This window comes from Podarcis pityusensis (assembly GCF_964106645.2).
Source record: "Podarcis pityusensis genome assembly, chromosome: 8".
Taxonomy (NCBI): Eukaryota; Metazoa; Chordata; class Lepidosauria; order Squamata; family Lacertidae; genus Podarcis; species Podarcis pityusensis.
In genome coordinates, this window is record NC_138033.1 from 74,577,855 (window position 1) to 74,602,180 (window position 24,326).

Sequence of the window (24,326 nt, forward strand, 5' to 3'; positions counted from 1 at the left end):
AATCATGTTTTTGTAGCTTCATTTCTTACATTTTGTACTGCGTTTACTTATTCCATAGAACACAACAAACTATAATATGTAAGAAATGAAAGCAGCAATAAAAACAGTTAAAAATCAATGTGGATATGGAGCGTGGACAATGCTGTGGTCTACTTGACCAGTTTGAGAACCCCTGTCTTAAATTGTTTTTAATACTGTGTTTTTGTTTGCTGGGACCTTATGGTGAAGGGCGGGTAAGAAACTGAACTAAAACAATAAATTTAGTTCCTTTTTCCTCCTTCCTTAGGACTCATTGGCATTAGGGAAGACGGATGAAGAGGCGAGGAAGCACTTCCAACTCAAGTTTAACGAAGCCCTGCGGGAGAGCTGGAAAACCAAAGTCAACTGGCTGGCTCACAATGTGTCCAAGGACAACAGGCAATAATTCTCTAAGCCTCTTTTATCTACCTGCCAGGCGCACCGAGTTGTGTCCAACATTGGGGGGGCGGCATCACATCATACGCGTGACCAGCCCCCTCCCCTCAACAGGCTCCCACCAGAGCCTGGCTTCGGCCTGTGAGGGAGCTGCTAAGGCAGCTTCCTTGGAGTGAAGAGTTGCTGCACCTCTCAACTGGGCTGCAACGTGTGATGTTCACCCTCGCTGTAGGGCGGGGAGATGGGGCCGAGCAGTGGTACCCCCCCTCAATATTTTTTTGGGGGGGCTGAAGCCCCCAGCACCCATTACCTACCCATCCTTTGAAATGGACCTTCCAAGAAAAGGTTTCCCACTTCTTGGCTATTTATGTGACCGCTTGAGTCTCTCTTCTTGCTGGAAAGCTACTTCTCCTGCACATCTTTGTTTTTATGTGTGTGTTTGTGATTCCATTCATGGATTACAGGAGGTCCTTGTACAGGCATTCTGTAACTTCAAGATTGCTTTGGCCTCTCAGCAGAGTGAGGACTGGGCCTTTGGGCAAAGCAGTTAGCAGCATCTTTCCAGCACATGCATTTTAAAAGGATGGCTTTGAAAGGGGTATGTGTGGTTTTGCGTGTTGTGTATTTTATACTGATAAAGCGTGTGCTAGATATACTTTACTTGTTCACTGGTTGAACAGAGATATTTGTAGTGTGAAAACCTCCAAAATCGGAAGAAGAGCTGGGCTCTCTAGGAGGAGGATTTGATGCCTTTCTTTTCTGGATTCTTTTGTGTAACACATGCACCCTCACCTCTATAAAAAAAAGAAAGAAATGCTACAGGTGGCAGTGTCTCCTGCAATGCTTTACTTGCATGGTTGTAGTAAAGATCAAAACTCTTACACTTAAGAGTAGTGGATAGTCACTGTGCTAAGTAATTTTTTTTGTTTCACCTATACTTAGCCAATAACTGTAAAGAAAACAGCCTTGAGGTACTATGTACAAGCCGATTCTGAACTGTTTTTTGTTCCTATGTGGGGCTTAAGCCAAAGATTTGCATTTATAAAGGTTTACATGTGATTTCAGGTGCTTGGTTTGGGGACTGAAATATAGCTGTTTTTGTTAAGGTGTGTCCTTGTCATTTCTTATTAGCAGTTGGGACTGTCTTGCTGGTACGCTGCAAGGGCCACTAATAATAATGTTCAACATGTGACCAGCTTACAGATATTTGCAAAAGGCAGAATGAGCAAGGATGCCTCAACACCCAGGTTCCAAACTGCCTTTTTGTAAAACTAAAGTCTTTTGATATACTTAAATTTCCTTTTCTGGGCCCAAAACTTTTCAAAGACCTACCTTGCTTTATAATAAGTCAGAGCAGGGGGCCATCTAGCTCAGTATTGTCCACACAGTCTGGAAGCTGCTCTCCAGGGTTTCAGGCAGGTGTCTCTCCTAACCATACCTGGCCATGCCTTCTGCTTGCAAGGCAGATGCTCTACAACTGAGCTACGACCCTTATCTGTACAAGCACAAAAGAACTGAAGAGGATACCGTCATCAGATCCTGCTTCCAAATCTATCTTACCAAGGTGCAATGTTTATAGCCTCCATTTCTTTTAAGAAGCCCTGTCAGAAAAACGCTTACACCTTTTGTTTCCTAAACAGTATAGGATAAAAAAAAATGCATTCAGTTGCTAGGCAGAAAGAAATCAGCTCAGAGGCCTAACAAAGAGGCAGAAAGTTAGACAATAACAAAAGAAAAATTTAGAACCAGAAATTTATTGTAGCTCAGACTCCCCACCCCCCCAAACTTGACCTATTTACCAATATACACATCTGAAATGTTAGATCCATGATGGCTACATACTGCATCAGAAAAAGTGTACAACCTTTCAGCATTAGCATTTAAAAGAGAGAGAGAGAGAGAGAGAGTCATGATCAGGTTTACAGTCTCTAAAATACAGCTGCTACAGTGATGGTATCATGAAAAAGAGGATTAAAGAGTCTTCTCTACACAGTGACATTTAAAGCACAGGGCAACTTGGACATAGGTTAAAAGTTTTCCCATTTTGTTTTGTTTTACTTCAAACTAGCACTTGTAACAAGTGGTCAAAACCAACTTCCTTGCCCCTTAACATTTTGCAATTAAAATAACCCCCCCACACCCCCAAAGGGAGCAGGAATGAGCCAAGTTGTTCAGGGCTTAGCCTTTCCCTATTGTCAGGTCCACCCTATTGTAAAAGGCACTCCAGAGAGACTTGCCTCTAACTGAGGGATGGGGACTCTGCCCCTGCAGACACAGCTCCCATCATTCCTGACCACTGGTCATGCTGGCTGTGGGGCAGGAGCCCAGCAACATCGGGAGTGCTGCAAGGTCCCCATCCCTACGCAAAAACAAACCCTGCTGCTAGGTAGTAAGAGATTAAAAATGCCAGGTCCAGAAGCATCTTGCAGGAAGCTGCCTTATCCCAAGCCAGCCATCTAGCTCAGTAATATCTGTACTGACTGGCAGTGCCTTCCCAGGACTTTCAGGAGGGACATCCCTAGCTCTACCTGAAGATGCCACAGGGGATTGAAGCTGCAGCCCTTCTGCATTCAAGGCAGACACTCTACCAATGAGGGGAGGTCTCACTCTATTTCCTCACTGCTGTCTCCAACCACCTGGATCAAGCCCTCCGCCTCCCCACAAACAGACATCCCAGCAGCCAACATTCTCCCCCGGCCCTGCTGAATCCAATGCTCAAACTCCTAAAACTGCAATGCAGCCAGATTTTTTCCCCCTCATGCAAAGCAGCCGGTCAGAACTTGGCTCACCTTAGCAGGCAACCCACACAACAAAGAAAAGCTTCAGCAGAACACCCCTTCAGGGGAATAAATCAACTGTAAAAGCAATAAACTCGAGGCTCTCTCAAGGAATAGTAATTTTTAAAAAGTTAAAACCAGAGGAGAGGGAGGACCACATGCCTAATGAAAAGCCCAGCACTCACCACTGCCATCGGGGTCATAACTTGCTTTTCGGAAAACCACTCTGCTCCCTTCCAAATTCGGGCAAAACATTTTACTGGGCATGGTCTTCCCACTGACAACCCCCTGCCCCGTCTCCAAACCTTGTGGACTAAACTGCTTAATTAAAGAGTATTCACAAGGTCACCACTGGGAATAGCTTATGCCCTAGTTTTGACAGAAAGGTAGCGCATATGTTCAGTGTAAACAACGACCGAAAGAAGAGAACGGAAGCTTAATAAAAAGCGACCCAACATCCCCACGTTAATTGTACCAAAGGAGCTACAGGGAATGGACAGGAGTGTTTGTTTTTTTAAAAAAAAACAGGAATGATGCCAGCAAGGAAAGTCGACCTGACCTCCTCCTCTCCAAAATGTATATTCAAGTTCACGACTTAAGACAGGCAGCCAAGACAGAAGCACCCTTCCTGCGACACTGTCCTTTTACAATCAACCGAGCCACCTGCGTGACTAGTAGTGTGCAACCCAGAGAGAGCACCAGGCCCAAGTGGTCCAACTGGGCTGTCTCCCTTTGTGCAAAAGAAATTGTGTGATCTGGCCAGCCCACCTTACTGTCCCTAAAACTGAAACAGACCAGGACCCAGAATGCAAGAGGCAGGACAGTTGGACCCAGAAAAAAAGGGGGGGGGGGTCCATGAAGATGCCTTCATGGTCAAATCATTTTTTGCCACCCCCCGTCCCACAACAATAAAATATAAAAAAATAAAAAGGGGAGAAACCCATCAGTAGAGTTGTGCCAGAGAGAAGATGGCAGTCTAATCCAATGCCATTGGATCATCGTTAGCTTTTCCTCTACGCTAATAAAATTTGCCCCATGCTGCTGCTGCAGGAATTTTTTGGGGGGAGGAAAACCCAAAACCTTATTATTACATCATGCGGCATGATTTTTGATTTTAAAACCCTAGCATGGCTTGTGTCCCCCCCTCCCCCCTTTCCCCGTTTTCACTACCACAAATGACATAATTACATAATTCCAAGATTATTTACAAAATATTAAAAAGTCTGTTAAATCTTCTAACATAGTTAACCTCATTCTGCCACTTTACACATGCACTAGAGTTCAGGAGGAGGAAAAGAAATGCATTTAAAAAGAAGAAGAAGAAGAATCACAGGGATGTAACAAGCCACAAAATAATAATAAAAATAATAATAAATCCGACCCAAAAGTTTTAAAAAAGTTAATCTTTTTGTGAGAGAAGGATCCTGGCATTATTATTATTATTATTTTACACTCAACCACCCCAACAAGAAAGCATGAGAAACGACGCCAGAAGCCTAGTGCCGAACCAAAAATAAGATTAAAAAAACCTCAAAATCATGGTCTAGTGTGTGCAATGACTAGAGGGCTGGTCACGTCCCTTAAATGAGATGACACAAGGAGTGTGTGAGTGAGACAGACAGATAGCACAAGGTAGTTCCTTGCAGAGTAGAAATAAAAATAATCCAGTCATTGTGAGGCAAGGGAGAAATAGGTACTAAATAAATTTCTAGAGGTGCGAGATTTTGATTGGCGAGATTAGCCAGGAAAGAAGAGACAGGACACCAGGACAGGGGGTCTGGGGGGGGGGGTGTTGGTCAGCTCTGGGGGCCTAAGCGACTCTGTTCACGCCATGGATTCTCAGGAGCGATGGAGTGGTTTTGCCGCGGAGTCTTCTAGGGCAGAAGAACAAAGGAGAGAGACAGAGAGACAGACAGACAGAGAGACATACAACAGCGGAGGCAGCTGGGATCAATAGGTGAGCGTGGAGTCATCCCATTCTAGCTGCTGCTGCCTGTTCACGTTCTGCTGGTCCTCTTCCCGCTCCCCCTCCTCTTCGTCACTGCTCTCGGACTCAGCGCTGGTGATGTCGTCCTCCTCCTCCCCATCCTCACTCTCCTCCTCCTCCTCTTCCTCCTCCTCCTCGCTGCTGTGCTGGTCCTCGTATGTCTGTGCAAGGAAAACAAAGACCCCAAAAAGGATGAATGGCATTGCAGCCAATGCTAGTTCTACTTGGAGCAGCCCCCGCTGAAATTAAGAGAGGCCACTGGGCAGGGCTTGTTTTTTAAGGAACAGCGCTCTGCTTGTTTGCTATGTGTATTTTAACACATTTACCTTTTATACCATTTGAATTCTATTAGAGAATGATTACTTTTCAACTTACTGCCTTTTATATGATTCTAGCTTTTTGAATTTTATCTGAGTTGTTTCAGTTTGTGAATGCTGCTTTTAGTCCCAGTCAGGGAGGAAAGGCAGGAGATAAATAAGTACAGTAATAATAATAAAAAACTAGTCATACCTCGGGTTGAATGTGCTTCAGGTTGAGCGCTTTCGGGTTGCGCTCTGCGGCAACCCGGAAGTAACGAAATGCGTTACTTCCGGGTTTTGCTGCTCGCACACGTGCAGATGGTCAAAATGACGTCACACGCATGCACAGTGAATCGCAACCCGCGCGCACACAGACGTGGGTTGCGTTCGCTTCTGGATGCAAATGGGGCTCTGGAACAGATCCCGTTCGTATCCAGAGGTACCACTGTACTTAGTTCAATTAGATTCAAGGGGTATATTCGGAGTAGATGTTTAGTCAAATATGACATAATAATGCAAGGCACCTTCTGTTGCAACTTTTAAATGCCTACTGAAAACTTTTCTATTCTGCAAGGCTTAGGCAGGCAATGAAGAATCCATATTTCCACAATAGTTAATTGATGCCTGTTTTAAACTTTTGCTTTCACGCATTTTTGTTGCAATCCACTTTGATAATTTTTTTTTTATTTTATTTTTTACTGAAAGAGTGGTAAATGCTTTATAAAAGGGTAAGAAGGGCCATGCTGTTCTCACAAATGGGAAGCCCACAAGCAATGACCCATTGTGGTGATGCTGTTTTTTCACTTCTGAGGCTTTCTACCCAAGTCCTTTCTTCTACCAGTCTCCTCTGGCTTGCTCTTCCCCATACAGGCAGAAAATACAAGCCCATGACTCAAGCCGAAGACCAAGGCAGCTCCAAATACAGGCAGGGTGATGCACCTCTCCTACAGAGTTCAGCAACAGGCAATCTCTTGTCCAGGGGAAGGAGAGAGCAGTTGAGTTCCAGAGTCTGGCCAGCCCAAGTAGATGTTTCATGCTGGCTAGAAGCCAGGAATGTTCAGGGAGAGAACAAGCTGAGGGGCACTTCTGGAAAATTCAGTTGGCTCAGGATACAGCAGTTTAATGGATGTCTTGTGTTTGAGAGACGTCAATTGCTGGTGTGTTTGCCTGTACAGCTTCCAAGAGCTGGCTCCCTTTAGATTGCATTCCATTCAGGGATAAAGGCACTCAGGGAGAGCCAGTGAGAGGTGTGGCTTGGGAAGAGTCCTGAGGATCAGCCAGAGAGGTCTGGAGGTCCAAATGATGTCCCTCCAACCACCACCCTTTTTCAAATCAATTAGTGAAGGGTGAAATGCTTCATAAACTTTAGCATCAGGCCCGCCTCTCACATACAAGGCCTTTAAAGAAAAGCCAGAGGAAGATGCTGCAGCGCTGGTGGCAGAGGAATGCCAATGATGGTGAGATAAGGGTGGGCCCCCTTGGAGGGCTGGCTGTAGAAGCTCAGCAGGCACGATGCAGATTTTGGACCACCTACTGAAGAACAAAGCCCCAGAGGAATCTGTACCCTGCCCTCTTGGATAAACTGCAAGAGCGAAAGGAGGGAGAAGAGGAGGGGAGGGAACCCACACAGAGAAACCCACAACACCGCACAAGCCTTACCTCCATGGGGTTCACAGTAATGGTCAAGGCTGAGTCGTCCCAGTCCATCTCATTCTCCTTCCCAGAATCCTGGTCCCTCATCGTCCGCTGGTGGGCAGCTCTGATCCGGAACACGCCCAGGATGATCATGAATACAAGGAAGCTGACGCAGACCACAATCACAACAGTGGCAGTGCTGGGGACCACTAGGAGAGGGTTGGAAGACAGAGGCAGATTGCACAGTTAGATGGTCACAGAAGAGGAAGAAGCAGGCAGCACATGCCATGTGCTTCCTTACCCAGAGTGGTGGGGAGATCAGGGGAATTTTTCTAGGACTACTCAGGTATTTTTGGAGAAGGAAGAACTAGAGAATCACACTATATGCGTGATACGGGAAACTACCCCCTAAAAATAATGCTTGCTCAGTTTGCATGTTTATAACATGTAGTTACAAAAAGGTATACTAGTTCCCAAGCAACTGTACTGTCAGCTCATCTACATTTCTGAAGCATAAGCTGCTCCTAACTGCTTCACTCCAGCTTCCAAGGCTAATGGTTCTCATTGAGGCCCAGCCTCATGACAAGGCTGCTAAGGGGCAGACGTCAAAAGGTGTCTGGAACCCACAGTCTCTGGTTATGAATGCCCATCCCGGGCTCCCTTCACTGGTTTGTGAATTATTCTGCCAGCCTCTTCCTGATTCTCCATTACTGAAACTGCCAAACAAATTGTGCTCTTGTTCACAGATGGCAGAGAAAGCTTAGTTCAGCTAATGTGATGCTTCTGGATCTTTTGGACTACAATTCCCATCAGCTTCCCCCACCCCTGGGGCTGATGAAGGCTGTGTTAAGTGTGTTGGGGCCAAGGAATGCCCATAAGTAACTCCACACAGTGTAACCTTTCAGTGAAATCCCAACATCAGGCTTGGCAATCATTTAAAAAAGGAAAGGAAAAGCTCCCTCTTTCCCCGAGAGCTCAAGGAGAAACAGGCTATAATTCCTTTTTTCTTTTTTAAAATAAACGAAGGCTACTTTTAAAGAAATCTAGCAGGCTATCTGTGCCTCATAGGGAGACTTGAATTTCATATCCCCCAAGACATTAAGTGCTGCTCAGATGCAATTAGACTGATATATCAGCCACCTCTGGGAAGAGAGCCAGAGATCTGCCTCTCCTAAGTGGCAAAAGAGCCTCTCTGAAGAGGATTTTATCTGAGTGGGTTGGAGGGGGCAGAGCAGTCGTCAAAGGAGGCTCATCCAAGGCAGGATGAGCCCTTACCTGAAAATCCTGGGTGAGGGCTAGCCAGGTTGTGGCCAGAGAGGTCGACAAAGGAATGGTGGACGGGCTGGACAAACTGAGGCTGCGCTGCAATGTGGCTGGCATGGTCCACGGGGTTGGCGGTGTGGATCACGTTTACCTGGTGAAACAAAAGACAGGCGAGTGGGAAGAGAAAAGGGAAAGTTAAATTTGGGATTATTTGAGTGAGAACTAGCCCCCTCATTTCCGTGCCCATTTTCTACATACACCCGACTCATAATAGTAGGACCCAGTAGGGTCACCCAATAAAGCAGAATGGTGGAAAATTCAGGACCAAAGGAAGGACTTTGTGAATCTGACAAACTCAAAAGGAAGGGTTTCAATGGCTATGAGCCACAAGGACTATGAGGGCTAACTCCCATTATTGGAAGGAGGATGCCCCTTAAGGCCAGTTTTTGGAAATCGCAAGTGGGGAAGAGCACTGCCATTATAGGCCTGTGGTTGGCTACCGTGGGACCAGGAGAGTAGAGCGGGTGGGCCTTTGGCCAGACCCATCAGCAAGGCTCTGTTCATGTTCAGCTGTAAGCCTACAGAAAGGATCCACTATAATTTTCTGTAAGGAGGCTAGATGCTTCATAAAATGAGCATCACCAGGGCTGTGACAACTGCTGTTTCAATTGACTAAAAAGGTGTTTCTGAATCAGTTAGCAGCTTCTTTTTTAAAAAAGGATAAAAACCATGACTGACAAAATGCCATGTTAAGGGGCACCCTCTCCTTGCAGATGGACTAGCAGTTGGACTCTGCGTGAGGCAGCTTTATATTTCAACTCGTGATGCACATTAGCTCTCTGTGTGGCATTAGCTGGTGTTTCAGCTAATGGGACCAGTTCCTCAAAACACCCCTAGGAGTCGCTGTAGACCTCCTGAAGCCAACATTTGCTGACGTACCTCCACTTTAAATTCATTGCTGACGTAGCGCCCATTCAGCTCCGAACATACCAGCTTGAACTTGCGGTCAAACAGAGACACTGCGTGCCAATTGCGGTAGCGAATCAAGTGCAAAACCTCCTCATAGCTGGCCATAGTATCAACCCCTAGAGGTAACACAAAATGCTGGTGAGGGGATTGGGGGGGGGGGGGGTTGTCTCTCATATATATGAAAGATGCATTTTTATACAAAACATCCAAACTGCTACCTAAGTACCCCCACCCCACCTGAAATGTAGCCCCCGATACTGGTTACAGCAGAAATCTGTCAAGAACATGAAAAATACCAAAATTCTGGGGAGGTAAAAATGCCAGTATAAAACCTTCAGCTACATAAGGCGCCTTAAACATTCCATATTGCATGTTAATTGAGATGAAGGATTTACATCATTGTCTTTAATAAATTATGGTTTAAGAAATATTTTTAATAAATTAATGGAATAAACGAGGAAGTATTCCATTAAGCATAGTTTCCTGTTTGACCCGAACTGGGAAAGTATAGCAAATTATGGTTAATAGGTTGAAAATGAGCCAGGACAGTAAGCTGTGGTTTGACATTGCATGTTCCAAAGCTGTTGAACCACAGTGTTCCGGATCAAATGAAAAGGGGAACTACAGAGAATAGCACGCTTCCTAGCTTGTTTGCAGCAGGGTTGAGGAACCTGTGGCTCTCTAGATGTTACTGGACTTGGACCCTGATTCCCGGCCATGCTGGCAGGCTGATGGGAGCTGGGAGTCCAACAACATCTGGAGGTTCACAGGCTTCTCCATCCCTGGTGCGAAAGGGGTCCACAGAACTGTCCTTTGAGATATCAGAATCATATGCCTATCTAACTAGTACCAATGTTTTAAACATCCCAGCTAAGTGGAGAGGAGGGGAAAGGAACTCCATGTCTGGCCTAACAAAAATGCCCCCTGCGCTTATTCTGTGGCGATTCTTGTGGCACTTGAATGCTGCCATTAAGGCAAAGCTGTCTTGGCTGATGAACAAGTGAGACACTATGCATTATCTCTAATTAAGTCTAGACTCCTTGAAATTAATGGAGCCAAGTGAGTTGTGTTCATTGATTTCAATGGGTCCACTCTAAGCAGCACTGACATTGGATACAGCCCACTGTTCCTCTGATGAGAGATCAAGCCAAGTTTAAGAGGAAGCATGGATGCCTTATTCTTGCTTTCACAAGAGGAACAAAGCACAAAGATACCTTTGTAAGAGAATGGAGGAGCTTAATTTTGCCTACAAATTCTCCTGAAAACCAAAGACCAGTTCCAAAGGTTTATGCAAACTTGTGGATCACTTAATAAGAATGTGTTTTGCAGATGTATATTGTTAAACATTTATGTACAGGAATGCAGGTTTTCATAATGTATTTTTGAGGGGACCTCCAGGGAAACTTAAATAACGTTTTAAAACGTCTTGCTTTTAGTTTTGTAAATACCAGCTGGCTCAGAAAATGGTTTATCACTGTGACTCTAAACTGAAATATATTTAAGACTTTAAGTCATCTCTTGGTATCTCTGGGGTCTTTGCCTTCTTAATGCAATTAGGATTTCAAGCACATTCAGGTACAGAGGAAGAAAATGCAATACCGGTAATGATCATGCCCAGGTTGGAAGTGCTCATCTCCATCCCCTTCTGCTGCAGCCGGACCATGTCGACCTCCAGGCTCTCTTGCTCCTGGTTGAGCTCATCACCAACCACCGTAACCTCGCAGGTATCCAAGTTGTGCATGATCTCCTCAGACACCAGTGATTCTTGGACTGCAAAGGAGAGGAGGGAGGAGGAGGAGAAGATCAGGAAGGCAGGAAAACACACAGAAGAGTCTTCTTTGCTTCCAAGCTTCTGCCAGACACAGGGCTCACCCATTTGCCTAAGGGCTTGCTTCAGGACTAGAATCTTGAATGTTTCCTACATTAGGAAGCTGCCTTAGGCTGAATCAAGCCACTGGCCCCATTGAGCTTAGTACTGCTTGTGTGACTGACACTGGCTCTCTAGGACTTCAATCTCTACTAGCCCTTCCTGGAGATGCTAGGAAAGGAACACAGGATCTTCCGCATGCAAAGCAGATGCTCTACCACTGAGCCACGGCCCTTCTTTTAAGACATAGGAGGTGCCTTACACTTAATCAGACCATTGGTCCATCTAGCTCAGTTCTGCCTGCACTGACCAGCAGCAGCTTCCCAGGGTTCCAAAGTCAAGGAATCTTTCCCAGTCCTACCTGGAGAAGCCATTGCCCCTTCCCCCCAACAACGACTGTTTCCCCCACCTTGTCTCTACTACTCTCTGTCCACCCCCATCCCAGCCTCTTCCCCAAATCCAAGTTTTTCTGATAATCCCTCGAAACAGGGGCTGTATCAGACCCTGCCCCCAGGCCACTAGCCCATGTATGTGTTGCACAAACAAGGTGAATAGGCTTTACCTGTGGGGTCCTCATCTCCCTCCCCCTCCGGCTCAACCTCTCGTGTGATGGTGCTGATGATGCGAAGCTCAGGGAAGAGGGAGACCCCTTCAGGGCTCTCGAACTCCGAAGCCGAGCGGGCAAAGTGGTTGATGCCACTCAGGCTGATCTTGGGCTCTTCAGGCTGCAGGACCATGATGTAGCCGTCCACAAAGGGGATGGCGATGCAGGCTTCATCGTTGGAACACCTGCCAAAAAAGGGGGGGAAAGGTGCCATCAATGCCAGAGAGAGGGTGGTAGGTATCCCAGGAGGACAAGACACACAGCACAGGACTAACTGTAAGAAAGAGGGCCTGTCTGAAATGTGGGCAGTGATCATCTTAGAAACCACACATCAGCTCTGTCTACCCCTGAGCTGTCTCTATGCCAGATGGCAGCTATAACTACTATTTAAGAATTGGTGCCTGAGTTTGCTTTTTCTTCTCCTCCCTCCCTGTCCTTTTTGTGTCATGCTCTGCAGATTGTAAGCCTGCAGGCGAGGACTATCTTGTTTTAATTAATTGTAGGTAAGCCACGGTTTGGATAAAGAGTGGGGCACAAATGCTCTGAATAAAGATAAAACACATGGGCACATTCAGAGGGTTCTCCTCTTAAGGACAGGGTGTGCGTGCCACGCCCAAAGAATAAGAGCCCAACATCCTCCATTATGGAACTCCTTCATTCTCTGCTCAGTGGTGGATCCTCATCTGTGGAATGCTGTCCCCAGGAAGATACGCCTGGTACCATCCCTTATGTGCTTTCAGTTGCTTGGCAAACATATTTTTATCCCCCCAGGCCTCTGGACCTCAGTTTTGGAGGGTGGAGTATGTTTGGGGGACCCTCTTCTTCCCCTCATTTTTCCAATAGGGCAGGCAGAGTTGGGTCTGCCTTTTATGCATGCTGCTAGCGAGTAATTTGGGTTGTTTTTGTTTGCTTCCACAAGACGCTTCGAGTCACTTTTCTGAAAAACTGGTTGGCATCCGTCTGTCTTGGAAAACAATGGAAGAGTGTTCCTTTGGGGGAGAAGTCAAAACTGTTGGAAGGTTGCAGTGCCTGCTATGGCTGTAGAGACTGATACGGGAGAGACATGTTTTGTTGCAGCTAGGGCAGATGAAGGCATCTGGTTGTGCTGCTGCAGATGCAACATGGCGTTTCTTTTGATAACCATAATAATCTTACCCCTGAGATGTGGAGGCATCTTCAAGACAACCGAGCAGAGTTGGGACCATGAGGGTAATCTAGTTCAACCCCATCTACGGAATGCTCTCCCCAGGAAAGTTTGCCTGGTGCCTTCATTATACACCTTTAGGTGCCAGGCGAAAACGTTCCTTTTTAACCAGGCCTTTGGTTGATCTTATTGACATCCAACACCCTTTTAGAATGTGGCTTGCGGGGAGGGGAGGGCACTAGGTTACTGCTTTTGGTTTGATGTTGTGGTCTTGTTGTGAAACGCCCTGAGACCTCCGGGTATAGGGCAGTGTATAAGCTGAATAAATAACAACAACAACAACAACCCCCTGCAATGCAGGAATCTTTTGCCCAATGTGGGGCTCAAACCCACGACCCCGAGTCTCATATGCCTTGCTCCCAAAGGGAAACTCACTTCACGGTGCTTGTGATCTTGATCCTCCGGATCCCAGGTGTGGGGAACTGGCGGGAGTTTAGGTAGGCGATGTGCTGCATGGCCTTGTCAAACCGGTCAATGTCGTCTCCTTCCAAGCTCAACACTGACTGGCTCGGGTTCATGTGGATCTGGAAGATCAGGCAGAGAAAAGAAGTGAGAAGGGGCAGCAGGGGCAGGAAAGAGATCAGACCCAGGAAGTGCTAAAATAAAGCAATTCTGTGCCCAAGACTCCCCTATGCAGAGACAGGAAGGGGAAGGACAGTAGCTTAGTGGTAGAGCATCTCCTTTGCATGCAGATGGTCCCATTTCAATCCTAAACATCTCCACGTAGGGCTGGGAGAGACTCCTGTCTGAAATCCTGGAGAGCTGGTCCATCTAGCTTAGTATAGTCCACACTGACTGTGTCCCTAGGTCTTTAGGGAAGGGTCAAAAGTCAGGGATCACAGAACCTGATTCTCCAGGTAGGACTGGGAATGTCCCCGTCTGAAATCCTGGAGAGCTGCTGCCAACCTGTGTGGACATTACTGAGCTAAATGGGACTAATGGTCAGACTCTGTATAAGGCAGCTTCCTCTGTCTCTCTGTTTCTTCAACAGTTACTACTTAAAGAGTAATTTATTAACTGGGATTTGCCTGCCTGCTCCCAATTAGCTTGAAAAGGTAGCAACACAATAGCTACTGTAGGTGTAAAGTAGCAACTGTGGGTGTATTTCACCATCCAAGAAAACATCCTCAGGACCGGGCAGGTTCCTAAATCTCCAGTAATCCATCTAATTCTGCATGCATATTTTCCATGCTGCCGCAACCCCCTTGTCACTGCAAGGTTGCAGTTCTCCATGCCTCAGCAAGTAAAGAGAAGAAAGGTGTATGGGGGTGGGGGAGAATTCTTCTCCCTCAATTTGCTTCTCCCAATACAAGAGAATTCCAAGCAAATTTATGGGATGATTATTAATCCCAAGCACAAAGGGAGCCGTTTCAGACCAAAGGCTTATCCAGCTCTGTATACACTGACTGGCAGCGGCTCCCCAATAATATGGCAATTAAAACATAAATAATCCGAATGCATCTTCCATATTTATTTAGACCATTTTTACACTGCTTAATATAGAAGAAGTGTCTCTAAGTGGTGTACAGAAAACTGAAGCAGCAACAAACATTACAGTAATACACAATACAAGTTAAAAACAAACGGGTGCAGTGCATGTGCTGTGTGTGAGTGGCAAGTGTGTACCCATGTATGCACTGAACACATCCTTACCATGCCCAAGGCTTGAACGCAGTCCCTGGGCCAATAGGTTATGTCATTGCTTCTGTATACTGCCTTTCTGCCAAGGCATCCAAGGCCAAAATTAAAACGCTAAAATAAATACACGGTTTACAATACAGAGCAATCGGGTCCTTTCAGGCTGATTGGTGGCAAAAGCCCACCCACACCCTCCCAATGCCAGTCTGAGCATCCTGGATCCTGGCTTCCTGCAGGGCATGCAAGGTTTAAGTAGCCCCAGGGAAGATGGAGGAGTGGTTGCCCTAGCAGCTCAGCTCTGCTGGGAGCTCATGTTATCTGCTCCCTGGCCTTGATTTCCTCCTTTTAGACACCCCTGCTTTAGAGACACCAGGCGGTGCCAGGAGAGACGTCATTCCTGCTCTCATTAGGGAAAGGAGAGGGGGATGTGTGTGTGTGAGACACATAACATGTCATCCTAATTGATCTCTGTTCTGCCAATGGATCAAGGGTCCCTCTGCTGCACAAGTTTACCTTCAGGCCTTTGCCGACGCCGTCTGAGGTCTGTAAATCCAGTCCTTCCTTGCAGGTGTAAAGGCAGTCAATCACCTTCTTGTTCTCCAGTTTACCAGAGCGGATCATTAAGCCGGCCAAGTTGCCTCGGAAGAACTGGGCCATGCGGAGCTCTCCACCTTTATGGAGCAAAGGAAGACATCTTTAGCACCATACAAGTTCGCTCCGGGGGTGTGTGTGTGCGTGCGTTTGTTTAAAGTGCCAACTGTGCTTTTGTTCCTAAAACTGGCATGCGGGTTAGTTTAGTGCCCATTCTTGTGTTAACCTTGCAGGTATGTTCAAGCACAAGGGGGGGTGGGGTAGAGAACTCAAAAAGAACAAAAGAAGTCCACTCATGCAATAAATATGGCTTTTGAGGCAAGGGTGGAATGACCCTACTCAGTGCTGAAGGAAAGGGGTACAATCCTTTGGTCATCACAAACAGGATTTTCTCCCTTAGAAGCAGACTCTTCAAAACGCCAAGGCTACCTTCGTAGCTTCAGTACAGAAACTGCATCTCCCACTTAAATAAAATATTTACACAACAGTCCATCCAAGTAACAACCACCACTCAATTAGACACCACGTGCAGGAAGCTACCTCATTCGGAAGCAGTTTCCTTCTACTGAATGTTAGAAGCTGCCTCATACTGACTTGGAAAACTGGACCTTCCAGGTCTGCATTGACTAGCAGCAACTCTCCAGGGGTCTTTTCCAACTCCATTTGGCAATACAACAGATTGAACCTGGGGCCTTCTCCATGCAAAGTAAATACTCTACCACTGAGCTACTGTCCTTTCCTGAAGCTATGAGGAGAAGATGAAGCTAGGAAGACCAATCTTTGCATGGGCTATTCCAACACACTTCTTCTAATATGATGTTAACCATGACACACTTCTACAGTCTAAAAAATAAAATAAAAATAGGATGCTTTTTACCTTTTGGAACTATTGCTTTCATATGCACATACACAGAGTTAACCTATCAAGATCCACAGAAATTAATCTAAGATTTCTTTAATTGGATGACAGCCTTCTTCAAAATTAAGTATTAGTTCTATTATTTAACAGTTCTCAAAAGCTAGTTTTAACTTCACCGTTCAAGATGAGAATAATTAGAAGGTATTCTTCTACCCTGTACAGCACTTCATATAAAAGGTGCAATTTAAAATTAACGAAAGTCTTGGTTTAATTGTCTCAAGCAGAGATGTTAAATCCACCGAACCGTTTCCAACAGACCTGGAAATATCAGCTGCAAGTCACAAGAGTTTTACAGCTGTGTATGTAATAGACCCTCCCCAAACGTATCGGCTGGCAAGTCATTCCAGCGCTTCCTCCATCCTCTTGTTATGGGACATGGAAATTTATAGAAGAGGCAGCTCTTCTGATTGACCATTCGATTCAAGGGAGCAATTTGCTGCCCAGTGAGCACTGCAAGTGACCGCAACAACCTGCCCTCACTTTGCATGCAGCGAGGGCTGAACCATCAAAGCAATTGACAAACTGTCTCATTTCAAAGCAGCCTTTTAAACTGCTTTTAATCTTGCAATTATCACCAATGGGAGATAAAAAGAAAAGAAGTGAACATTCAAGAAACAACCAAACAAGAAAAAGAAGAAAAAAGAAGCACAATGGAAGAAAACAAGCCCAGCAACACAATAATAATGTAGCTTCAATGGCCATAATGCAATGCTGGCATGTCATGCTATGTGTGAGATGAAGCGATATTTCGGCTTAGAAGTGAAACGGGGAGAATAAGTAAGAACACCAGCAACCTGCAGGGGTCTCGGTCGCTTTTTCTGTGTCATTCTCATTTCCTGTATATTCTGCAGAAAAGCAAGACGAAAGGATAGGAACAAGAAGAGAAAAAGGAACCGGGTGGTTAGGACCTGGAGGTTTCTCTGACGCAGTGCACATGCCTTGGAGGACGTGCTTTGTTTACCAGATGCCCATCTCCCGCTCTGCATTCAGTACTATATATATATATTCTTAAATTCTCTCCCCTTCCTATATTGTTCCTCCTGCCAAGGAAACCCTTAGCCTTGTATCAGGGAACCCCAAGAACACTGCAGAAGGACACTTTCCAGAGAGCACACTTGGAGATGGATCTTCATGTGCGGCAGAGTGTAGCAGGGATGATGTGAAGGAACTCAGAGGGAACATAAAGGAAAGGGACAAATTCGACTGCAGGTTTCAGGTGGAAACCTTTCCCAAACCTACCAGGAGATGCTGCAGGGGGCTGAACTTGGGATCTTCTGCATGCAAGGCAGGTGCTCTACATCTGCACTAGGACCTTTCCCTTGAGACATAGGAACACAGCAAGCTGTCTCACACAGTCTAGTTCTGTATTGCCTATGCAGACCAGCTGCAGCTCTCCTGGATTTCAGACGGGGACATTCCCAGCCCTATGATAGAGATGCCAAGGACTGATGAACCTGGGAGCTTCTACATGAAAAGCAGTTCCACCACTGAGCTACGGCTCTTTCCCGCTGAACAGAAGTTTACACACAGTGAAGCATACAAATCTCTGTTCTCCCCCATAACGCAGTATAGGGTGGTGCATTTGATCTTACTACCTTCCTTATTCCACTACAGGCGTAAGCCTGAGCCACAGCTGGCTGGGGCATGACCCGCCAGGCCTGCCAAGCCTCACTGCATAAGATGAAAGTGCAATCGCTTAACACACCCAAGGGGAACAAATAATTGCCTCTTAGGGACACCCAAGTGCCATTTTGACCTTCCAAATCAGGAAGCACAGAGAAACCATTCTGAAAACCATCAGCACATGCCGACATTGCAGCGAGTGCTTCTAGGCATTCAGGAAGATTCCTCTGTTCTTTATATCATTTTCACATTTAAAATTGCATTTCAAAAGCTTTAAATATATGTCAGGAAATAGTCTTGCAGGATACAATATAGTTAGGGATTGTATTCTGAAGCTTACCCTGTTCAAAGTAAATCCACTGAAACTAATGACCATGACTAACTTAGATTCATTTATTTTAATGGGTCCTACTCTGAGTAGGACTTAGCTGGATCCTATGAATAAATATGCCATTTATGGTGCTAACTCCCTCCCCCCCCCCTTTAGCCTAGATACAGCAGGTGTCTTCGTTTGGTGATCTACATCCCTTCCTCTGCTCTTGGGATGAATCCCGGAATCCATTTTCTCAAGATGCTGACGAGGGAGAGCATCAGTGGCCTTGAAGGCTGTGATTCAGCAATATGCATCCTCGAGGGAACGGCCGTTTAAACCTGCTTTGCATGTTAAAACCTACAGCTACTGCTGTGTTTCTTTTTATAGACATAAGCAGCAAAATCCTCCAACACACAGACACAGAGGGTAAATTACTCCGTCAAAATCCTCAAAACCAAGCGTGTGGCCCCAGAGGGAGGAAAACACAATAAATTTAGCATTCATGTAAATTCTAACCAAGTTCAAAAGCACAATTTCTTCATTCCAAGGTGAGGTTTTCTCCACTGATGTTCTCAAGATTTGCAGCAAATGTTTTGCTTTTATTTAACTCTGCCAACAGACAGCGAGCATGCCAATCACCTGGGCTTCACAGACATCCCAATATAATTAGGAAGAGAGAGAACAGGCTGCACAATTAGCTCCTATGCATTCCCCGTTGAAAATGCATTGCTATTTTCAATCTCCATCTGTTCTCTTGCACAGTCTCACTGCAGAGATGCAAGCTCAGTGGAGTTTGCCAACAAACTAGAACAACAAGAGTTCTGGACAAATGACCTACAACTATTCTGCCATCTTTGAGAAGCCTGCAGCTAAAAAAAGGTAAGCTACCTTGCCAGCAGGCTCCGACCACCAGCTGGGATTCTATTTTGGAGGGATGGAGCGGGTAGTCTTCCGTCACTGATAGAGGGTCAAAGGAAACTCCATCCACGTACAGGGTCACTGCTGGAAATTCGACATTGAGGACATAGTGATGCCATTCCTTGTCGCACACCTGTAAAAGGTACAAGAGTTTTTAAATGGAGGGAGGGAGGGAGGGAACCTCCACTTTGCGCTGGATAACTTCCTTTCACATCCAGTTCTTGATAATAAAAACTAAATTTTGTCAAAGATACCGAAAGCAGGAGTGTTACTGTATCGCTACCCCATTACGGTTCCATAATGAACACTTCACAGAGGGCTGGCCTTTTCCTACTGCAAATTGACATACAAAGACTGGCTATTGATCCATCTAATATTACACCCAAGGTTTGCCTCCTCTTATAGACCCACCTGGTTTAGCTTCCAGTGGAATTCTGCTGGTTTGTAACTCTGCCCCTCTGAAGGATCTTGACGAAAGAGGAACCCGAGACGACAATTGTGCACATAGAGGGAATAGTGGTGCCGGTTCATATCTGTCCCAAGAAAGATCAGGCATGTGTTACCATTTCCCTTTCCTCCAGTTGTAAAGCTAGTGAATGTTTGGATCCTGTTATACATGTTATAATCCAGCACATTCTTGTCACAGCATAAGCATGGGGTCGGGGACCTTTCCAGCAGGTGGGCTAGATCCTCAGCTCCACACCCCTTCTGGGATAAATCTGATGGGTGGGTGGGGCTCCCCGTCTGCCAATCACCTGATGTCACAGAGACATCCAGCAATGCTGTGCTTTGAAGCTCCGATTGTCAGGACTTCAATGCTGCCTGAAAACCCTTTTGCAAGAAGCCCCATGCTGCTGTTTAAATTACAGAAAACTGCAGGGTCAAGAGTGGGGCAGGGCTGCTTGCATGAGGGCTTTTAAACAGCCCTGCACTCTGCTTTTCAGATGGTTAAGCAGCAGTGCCAGGAGGGAGAACGCTGCTGCCTTATTCCAACAAAGGAAACTCACTTTAAGCTCTCAAGTTTATCTTTGAAGCTTTGCCACTGCCTGCCCCACACCTGACGTCAGGTATGACAGCAAGGTATAGGATGAATAGGCGTGACTTGCCCCAAAATACCATGGCCTGGCAGGCCAACTCTGCACCCTTCAGCTCAAGGGTTCCCTACCCCTGCAGTAAAGGGTGGTGCTTAGTAAAAAAGGATGCAGGAGGCCTAATCAAAGGCAGACCACTTCCATGGCAGAAATGCCTCCCCTTAGGGCAGTTCCATAGTAATTGCTCTTTGACAGTCCAAGACATTTCAGGAAAATGTCCGCTTCTCAACTAATGGCTCAGCCAAATTTTGCACAGAGGTGCAATAAGAAGAAATAGGCCAGCACTGGAGTGAAAGAATAAATGGCAGTATTCTGGTTTGCTAGTCTCGTGACAGCCTTCAGCCTGGAATTCGGAGCCGGGGTGACTTTTCACACAAGAGCACCCCTGCTTCCCCATTCAGTGTGAAAGGGACCCAGAAAAGCAACTTTGCTGATAAGGGTGCATGGATTTAATGACAGTTCCCCTGTGCTGAAAAGCATGGAATTAGTTTCTGGGAAAGGGTCTGAATTACAATGGATTTCATTAGCACAGGCTTGCTTGACAAGCTGCAAAAAAATCCAGATTGCTCAACAATAGTTGGCCACAGAGTCCAGGGGTTTTTGGAGCCATCTGGGAGGAAGGGGCAGAAAAGATTCACAACGCACCAACACACACTGGGGGATGCGTTCACATGAATCCATCTTTAAGCCACTACCACCAAGATAAGAGAAAACCATCATGTAAATCTGCTGTACTCAGGAATCAAATTCTCCGTGGCCGAGAGCATCCTTTTGCAGAACCACATCCAAGAGTGAATAGAATAATTCACCCATGTTTTAAAAGCTTCGTCTCCAACCTAATTATTTTCAGGATCCCATATGATCTCTTCTTAATTAAGGGAAACATCTTAAACTGGCCTTACCCCAATTCTTTTAAGTGAAAGCATGGAAGCTTCTGCTTGAAGAGAGCACTTTTGAACACAGCCAGCTTTTGACTGATATGCCTTGATCTTTCCCCCTTATTAAGTGGAGACTGATCAAAAAGGAGGAAGAGGCCCTTTCCCAAGGTGTCCTCCAGATGTTGTTTGCTAGACTGCCTGGGGCTGATGGGAGCTGTAGTTCAACTACGTCTCAGGGAAGGCTAGGTTAAGTTTTGGGAGATCAAAGTTTTAGTTGCTCAAAATGGCTGCTTCGGCCTCAAGATGACAAGACACGCAATTCCTTTCTGCACTGTTGAGGTGCAATGTACAAAACCCAAATGATCGCATCTAATTTGTCTCAATACCACCTTCCAGAGTACTGTTGGTATCATTCAAAGACTGATGCTATCGACAAAGAAATCAGGGAGGGGAAATGCAGGACAGAAGAGAAAAACATGTTTTCCCAGAAAATGTCAATCAAGACTTTTGTGCACTCCGTTCATTTTTTATGAGCATACTGAGGGATCATATTGCAACACCTGCTGGAGAAAACTGGAAAGCAGCAACTCCCACACTTCTGACTGCCACTAACATGAAGAATCAGATACATTTACCCACCACCAACCCTACCCCTCACCCACACCAAACACACGAAATCAGAACAGACTGCAGCATCCTTTGCCACATTATAATGGAATAGCAATGGTGAGCACTGGGCAACCATTCTTACACAGATGCAATCAGGTTCTCCCTCCCTCCAACTCACAGAACTTGGAATGTTTGCTAACGTTCTGTGGCGTTGCAATGGTTCAGCCAGTCCTAAAAGCCTCCATTTTTTAGCCCAAGGGTTCCCTTCTCCACCCATTCCAACCTGTCTTGTCTGAGTTGCAGATGATGGTCTCCTTCTCCCTGGCCCCAGGCCCATGCCTCATCCACACTGAAATCACAAAAGGCTCTTTCATGTTGACGGTGACAACGTTGTCTGGGACCTTCACGGCTTGGGTGCCATTGAACTCGAAGACCTGGTCGCTGTCATGGCCGTTGTCAGTCGGAAGGCCTATTGTCCAGTTTGCCGTGCTGCTCGGAGGAGGAAGGAGCTCAGCTGTGCCAGAGGAAGCACCTGCAATTAAAACCATCAACTATGTCACAGCTGACTGACAACAGAGGAAACACATTTGTGTGTGTGTGTGTGTGTGTGTGTGTGTGATCTGTTGTTAGGAAAAAATGCTAGGCTTTCACAGAATTAGCAGCAAGAATTCAGAGTCAGCATTGTTTGCTGAACTTCCACTGTAGTGGAGCTAGACAGACCCCCACAGCTTTAAAAATGCCCCCCCTCATTTAACCCGCTGGCCAATATCCAGGTTCCACTGCCTTCAGTATCTCTGCACTTTGTATTGAGAACTGCATTACGTTCTAATGGCACTTCTCTTGTTGAGTTCTTGTTTCAAATTGAAGAAGGATCCATCACTATTTACAGCTCCCTCCTCTCATATGGCTTCTGTCATCCAATCCTTCAAGCTCAGCCTTCCACGAGCCATCACTGCTGCTGCTGCCGCACTCAGAGGCTGTTTAATTCTCAGGAGAAAGGGAAGGGACCAAACCCTGCCCTAACAATTGCCGTCGTTGCTCGTTCCCTTGGAGAGATGTTCAGCTGACAGGAGCCATGGAGGAAGACCAAAGCCATCTCTCAAGAGCTTGCACTGGGAATTGTTCGTAAGGATACTGACACCATGCTATGCAGCCAAGATTGGCTCCCAAAGGAGCTTCCAGTTAAGAGAGAAACACTATTAGGGATATAGGTGGAGGTTTGCACCTGCCTCTTCAGGCCTTCTGCACTGTTTATAGCCTAGTTCTGGTCTTTCCCAGAGGAGGCAGACAGCAGGAGAAGCTGTGAATAATGACTTGTGGGCTAGCTGATGATGAAGAGACCAACTCACACGCAACAGATAAAGACTGCTATAATTTCACACTGATATTTCGTGCCAGTGTAACACAAATAAATGAGTTATCCTTTCTGTTTTAAAGGCCACATGCTAAAGGGGAGTGCCCACCTTCCTCCAGCTCTGGTCTGTCAATGCTTACAACAGGGATGGGGAACCTCAGACCCAGGGGGTCAAATGCAGCCCTCCAGGGTTCTCTATCTGACCCATAGGACCCTCTCCAGGCTATCCGTCTCACTGGTTTTGCTTCACACACTCACTCAGTGTTTTTGCCTGGCTGGAAATGTGTCTTTTGACTCTTTGCTTGCATGGAAGGAGGACAGAGAAGTGTGCATTTGTGTGTTTAGAAAATAGCCTACTGCACAAAGTACATGAAATAAATGTACTTAAGGGAAAAGCTAGGGCTTTAAACAAAATGAAGAACAAGTAACAGACACCAGATGAAGTATCTGCTCCTTTTATTAAGAATAGTTACTTCCATTCATAATATTTATTCTAGTTCTATTATAGGGGCAGATGGGGCTCGTCAACCTGAGAAGGTAGCTCATTTAGGAGAAATAAAACTCTGATCCTATACCTCTGCTGCCTTGCGGAATATCTTCAGGAGAAGAAAAGACTATGGAGTAAACTCTACAGAAATCAGAAGTGCAGTCCCTAAGATGGTTGAATAGCGCCTTGTACTTCTGGCAAGTCCTGCAGCTAAGCTGGTGCCAAATGTATTGCTCTGCTTTCCTTTGGATCACACCAGCAAGACCAAGAGGGGGGTCTTGTTTTCTGGGCATCCCAGGTCTCCCAGGCTTGCACCCCATGGAGGTCTGACTTTACTCCTGGAAATGCACTCTGTTGACTCTCGAGACAGACGGATGACAACAACAGCAAAATAGTTTAATTTTATAAAGTTTTAAGATTTTAAAAATACTGATTTGTGGTGGGTTGGTTATGCAGATTTTGCACTATTTGAAAAGAGATAAAGATAAAAGGAAGGCGTGGATTTTCGATAGGCCTAAGTCAGACCAAAGGAACTTACCACAGAGCCTGTGAAGGGATTTCTCAGAGTAAGTATCTCGGTCACAGCCCTTCCCGATATGGTTGGTCTCCAGCTCAACTGTGGCCTGCACGGAGGTGATGGGCTCATCACATGTCTCCAGATGGATGTTGGGAAAGAGAGCAAGAGAGCCAGTTCCAGGTTCGTACTCCATTCTTTTGCTCCAGCCTGAAGTCATAAATAGAGGGGGTAGGGGAGAACAGTAAAGATCCATTAGCAAACCCTCGTACCTCAATCAATCCAATTTTAAAAGAAAGCAGAGAATATAAAGAAGTACAAAACCACAGCCTCAGAAGGACAAAGGTGATGAGTTAGGAACTAAAAATATTT

General features: G+C 45.9%; 2 protein-coding genes across 5 annotated transcripts in view; one reads left to right on the forward strand and one right to left on the reverse strand.

Annotated features, from left to right (window-relative positions):
• The window catches only part of PIK3CD (phosphatidylinositol-4,5-bisphosphate 3-kinase catalytic subunit delta), a 37,871-nt gene extending 36,352 nt beyond the window's left edge, over positions 1-1,519 (forward strand). For both annotated transcript variants that reach the window (XM_081016031.1, XM_081016032.1), the window contains exon 23: positions 287-1,519. In XM_081016031.1, the coding sequence (XP_080872157.1) occupies positions 287-424 (138 nt within the window). In that variant the 3' untranslated portion in view covers positions 425-1,519. The remainder of the gene's footprint in view (positions 1-286) is intronic.
• A 633-nt stretch (positions 1,520-2,152) lies between these two features.
• CLSTN1 (calsyntenin 1) overlaps positions 2,153-24,326 on the reverse strand; it is a 59,203-nt gene continuing 37,029 nt past the window's right edge. For 2 of the 3 annotated variants that reach the window (XM_081016062.1, XM_081016061.1), the window contains 13 exons: positions 23,979-24,164; positions 21,883-22,131; positions 19,433-19,554; positions 18,992-19,154; positions 16,962-17,012; positions 15,171-15,328; positions 13,395-13,543; positions 11,774-12,000; positions 10,944-11,114; positions 9,315-9,460; positions 8,388-8,526; positions 7,137-7,321; positions 2,153-5,339 (listed from right to left, as the gene is read on the reverse strand). In XM_081016062.1, the coding sequence (XP_080872188.1) occupies positions 5,142-5,339; positions 7,137-7,321; positions 8,388-8,526; positions 9,315-9,460; positions 10,944-11,114; positions 11,774-12,000; positions 13,395-13,543; positions 15,171-15,328; positions 16,962-17,012; positions 18,992-19,154; positions 19,433-19,554; positions 21,883-22,131; positions 23,979-24,164 (2,144 nt within the window). In that variant the 3' untranslated portion in view covers positions 2,153-5,141. The remainder of the gene's footprint in view (positions 5,340-7,136; positions 7,322-8,387; positions 8,527-9,314; positions 9,461-10,943; positions 11,115-11,773; positions 12,001-13,394; positions 13,544-15,170; positions 15,329-16,961; positions 17,013-18,991; positions 19,155-19,432; positions 19,555-21,882; positions 22,132-23,978; positions 24,165-24,326) is intronic. The other variant, XM_081016063.1, reaches the window with a different exon arrangement.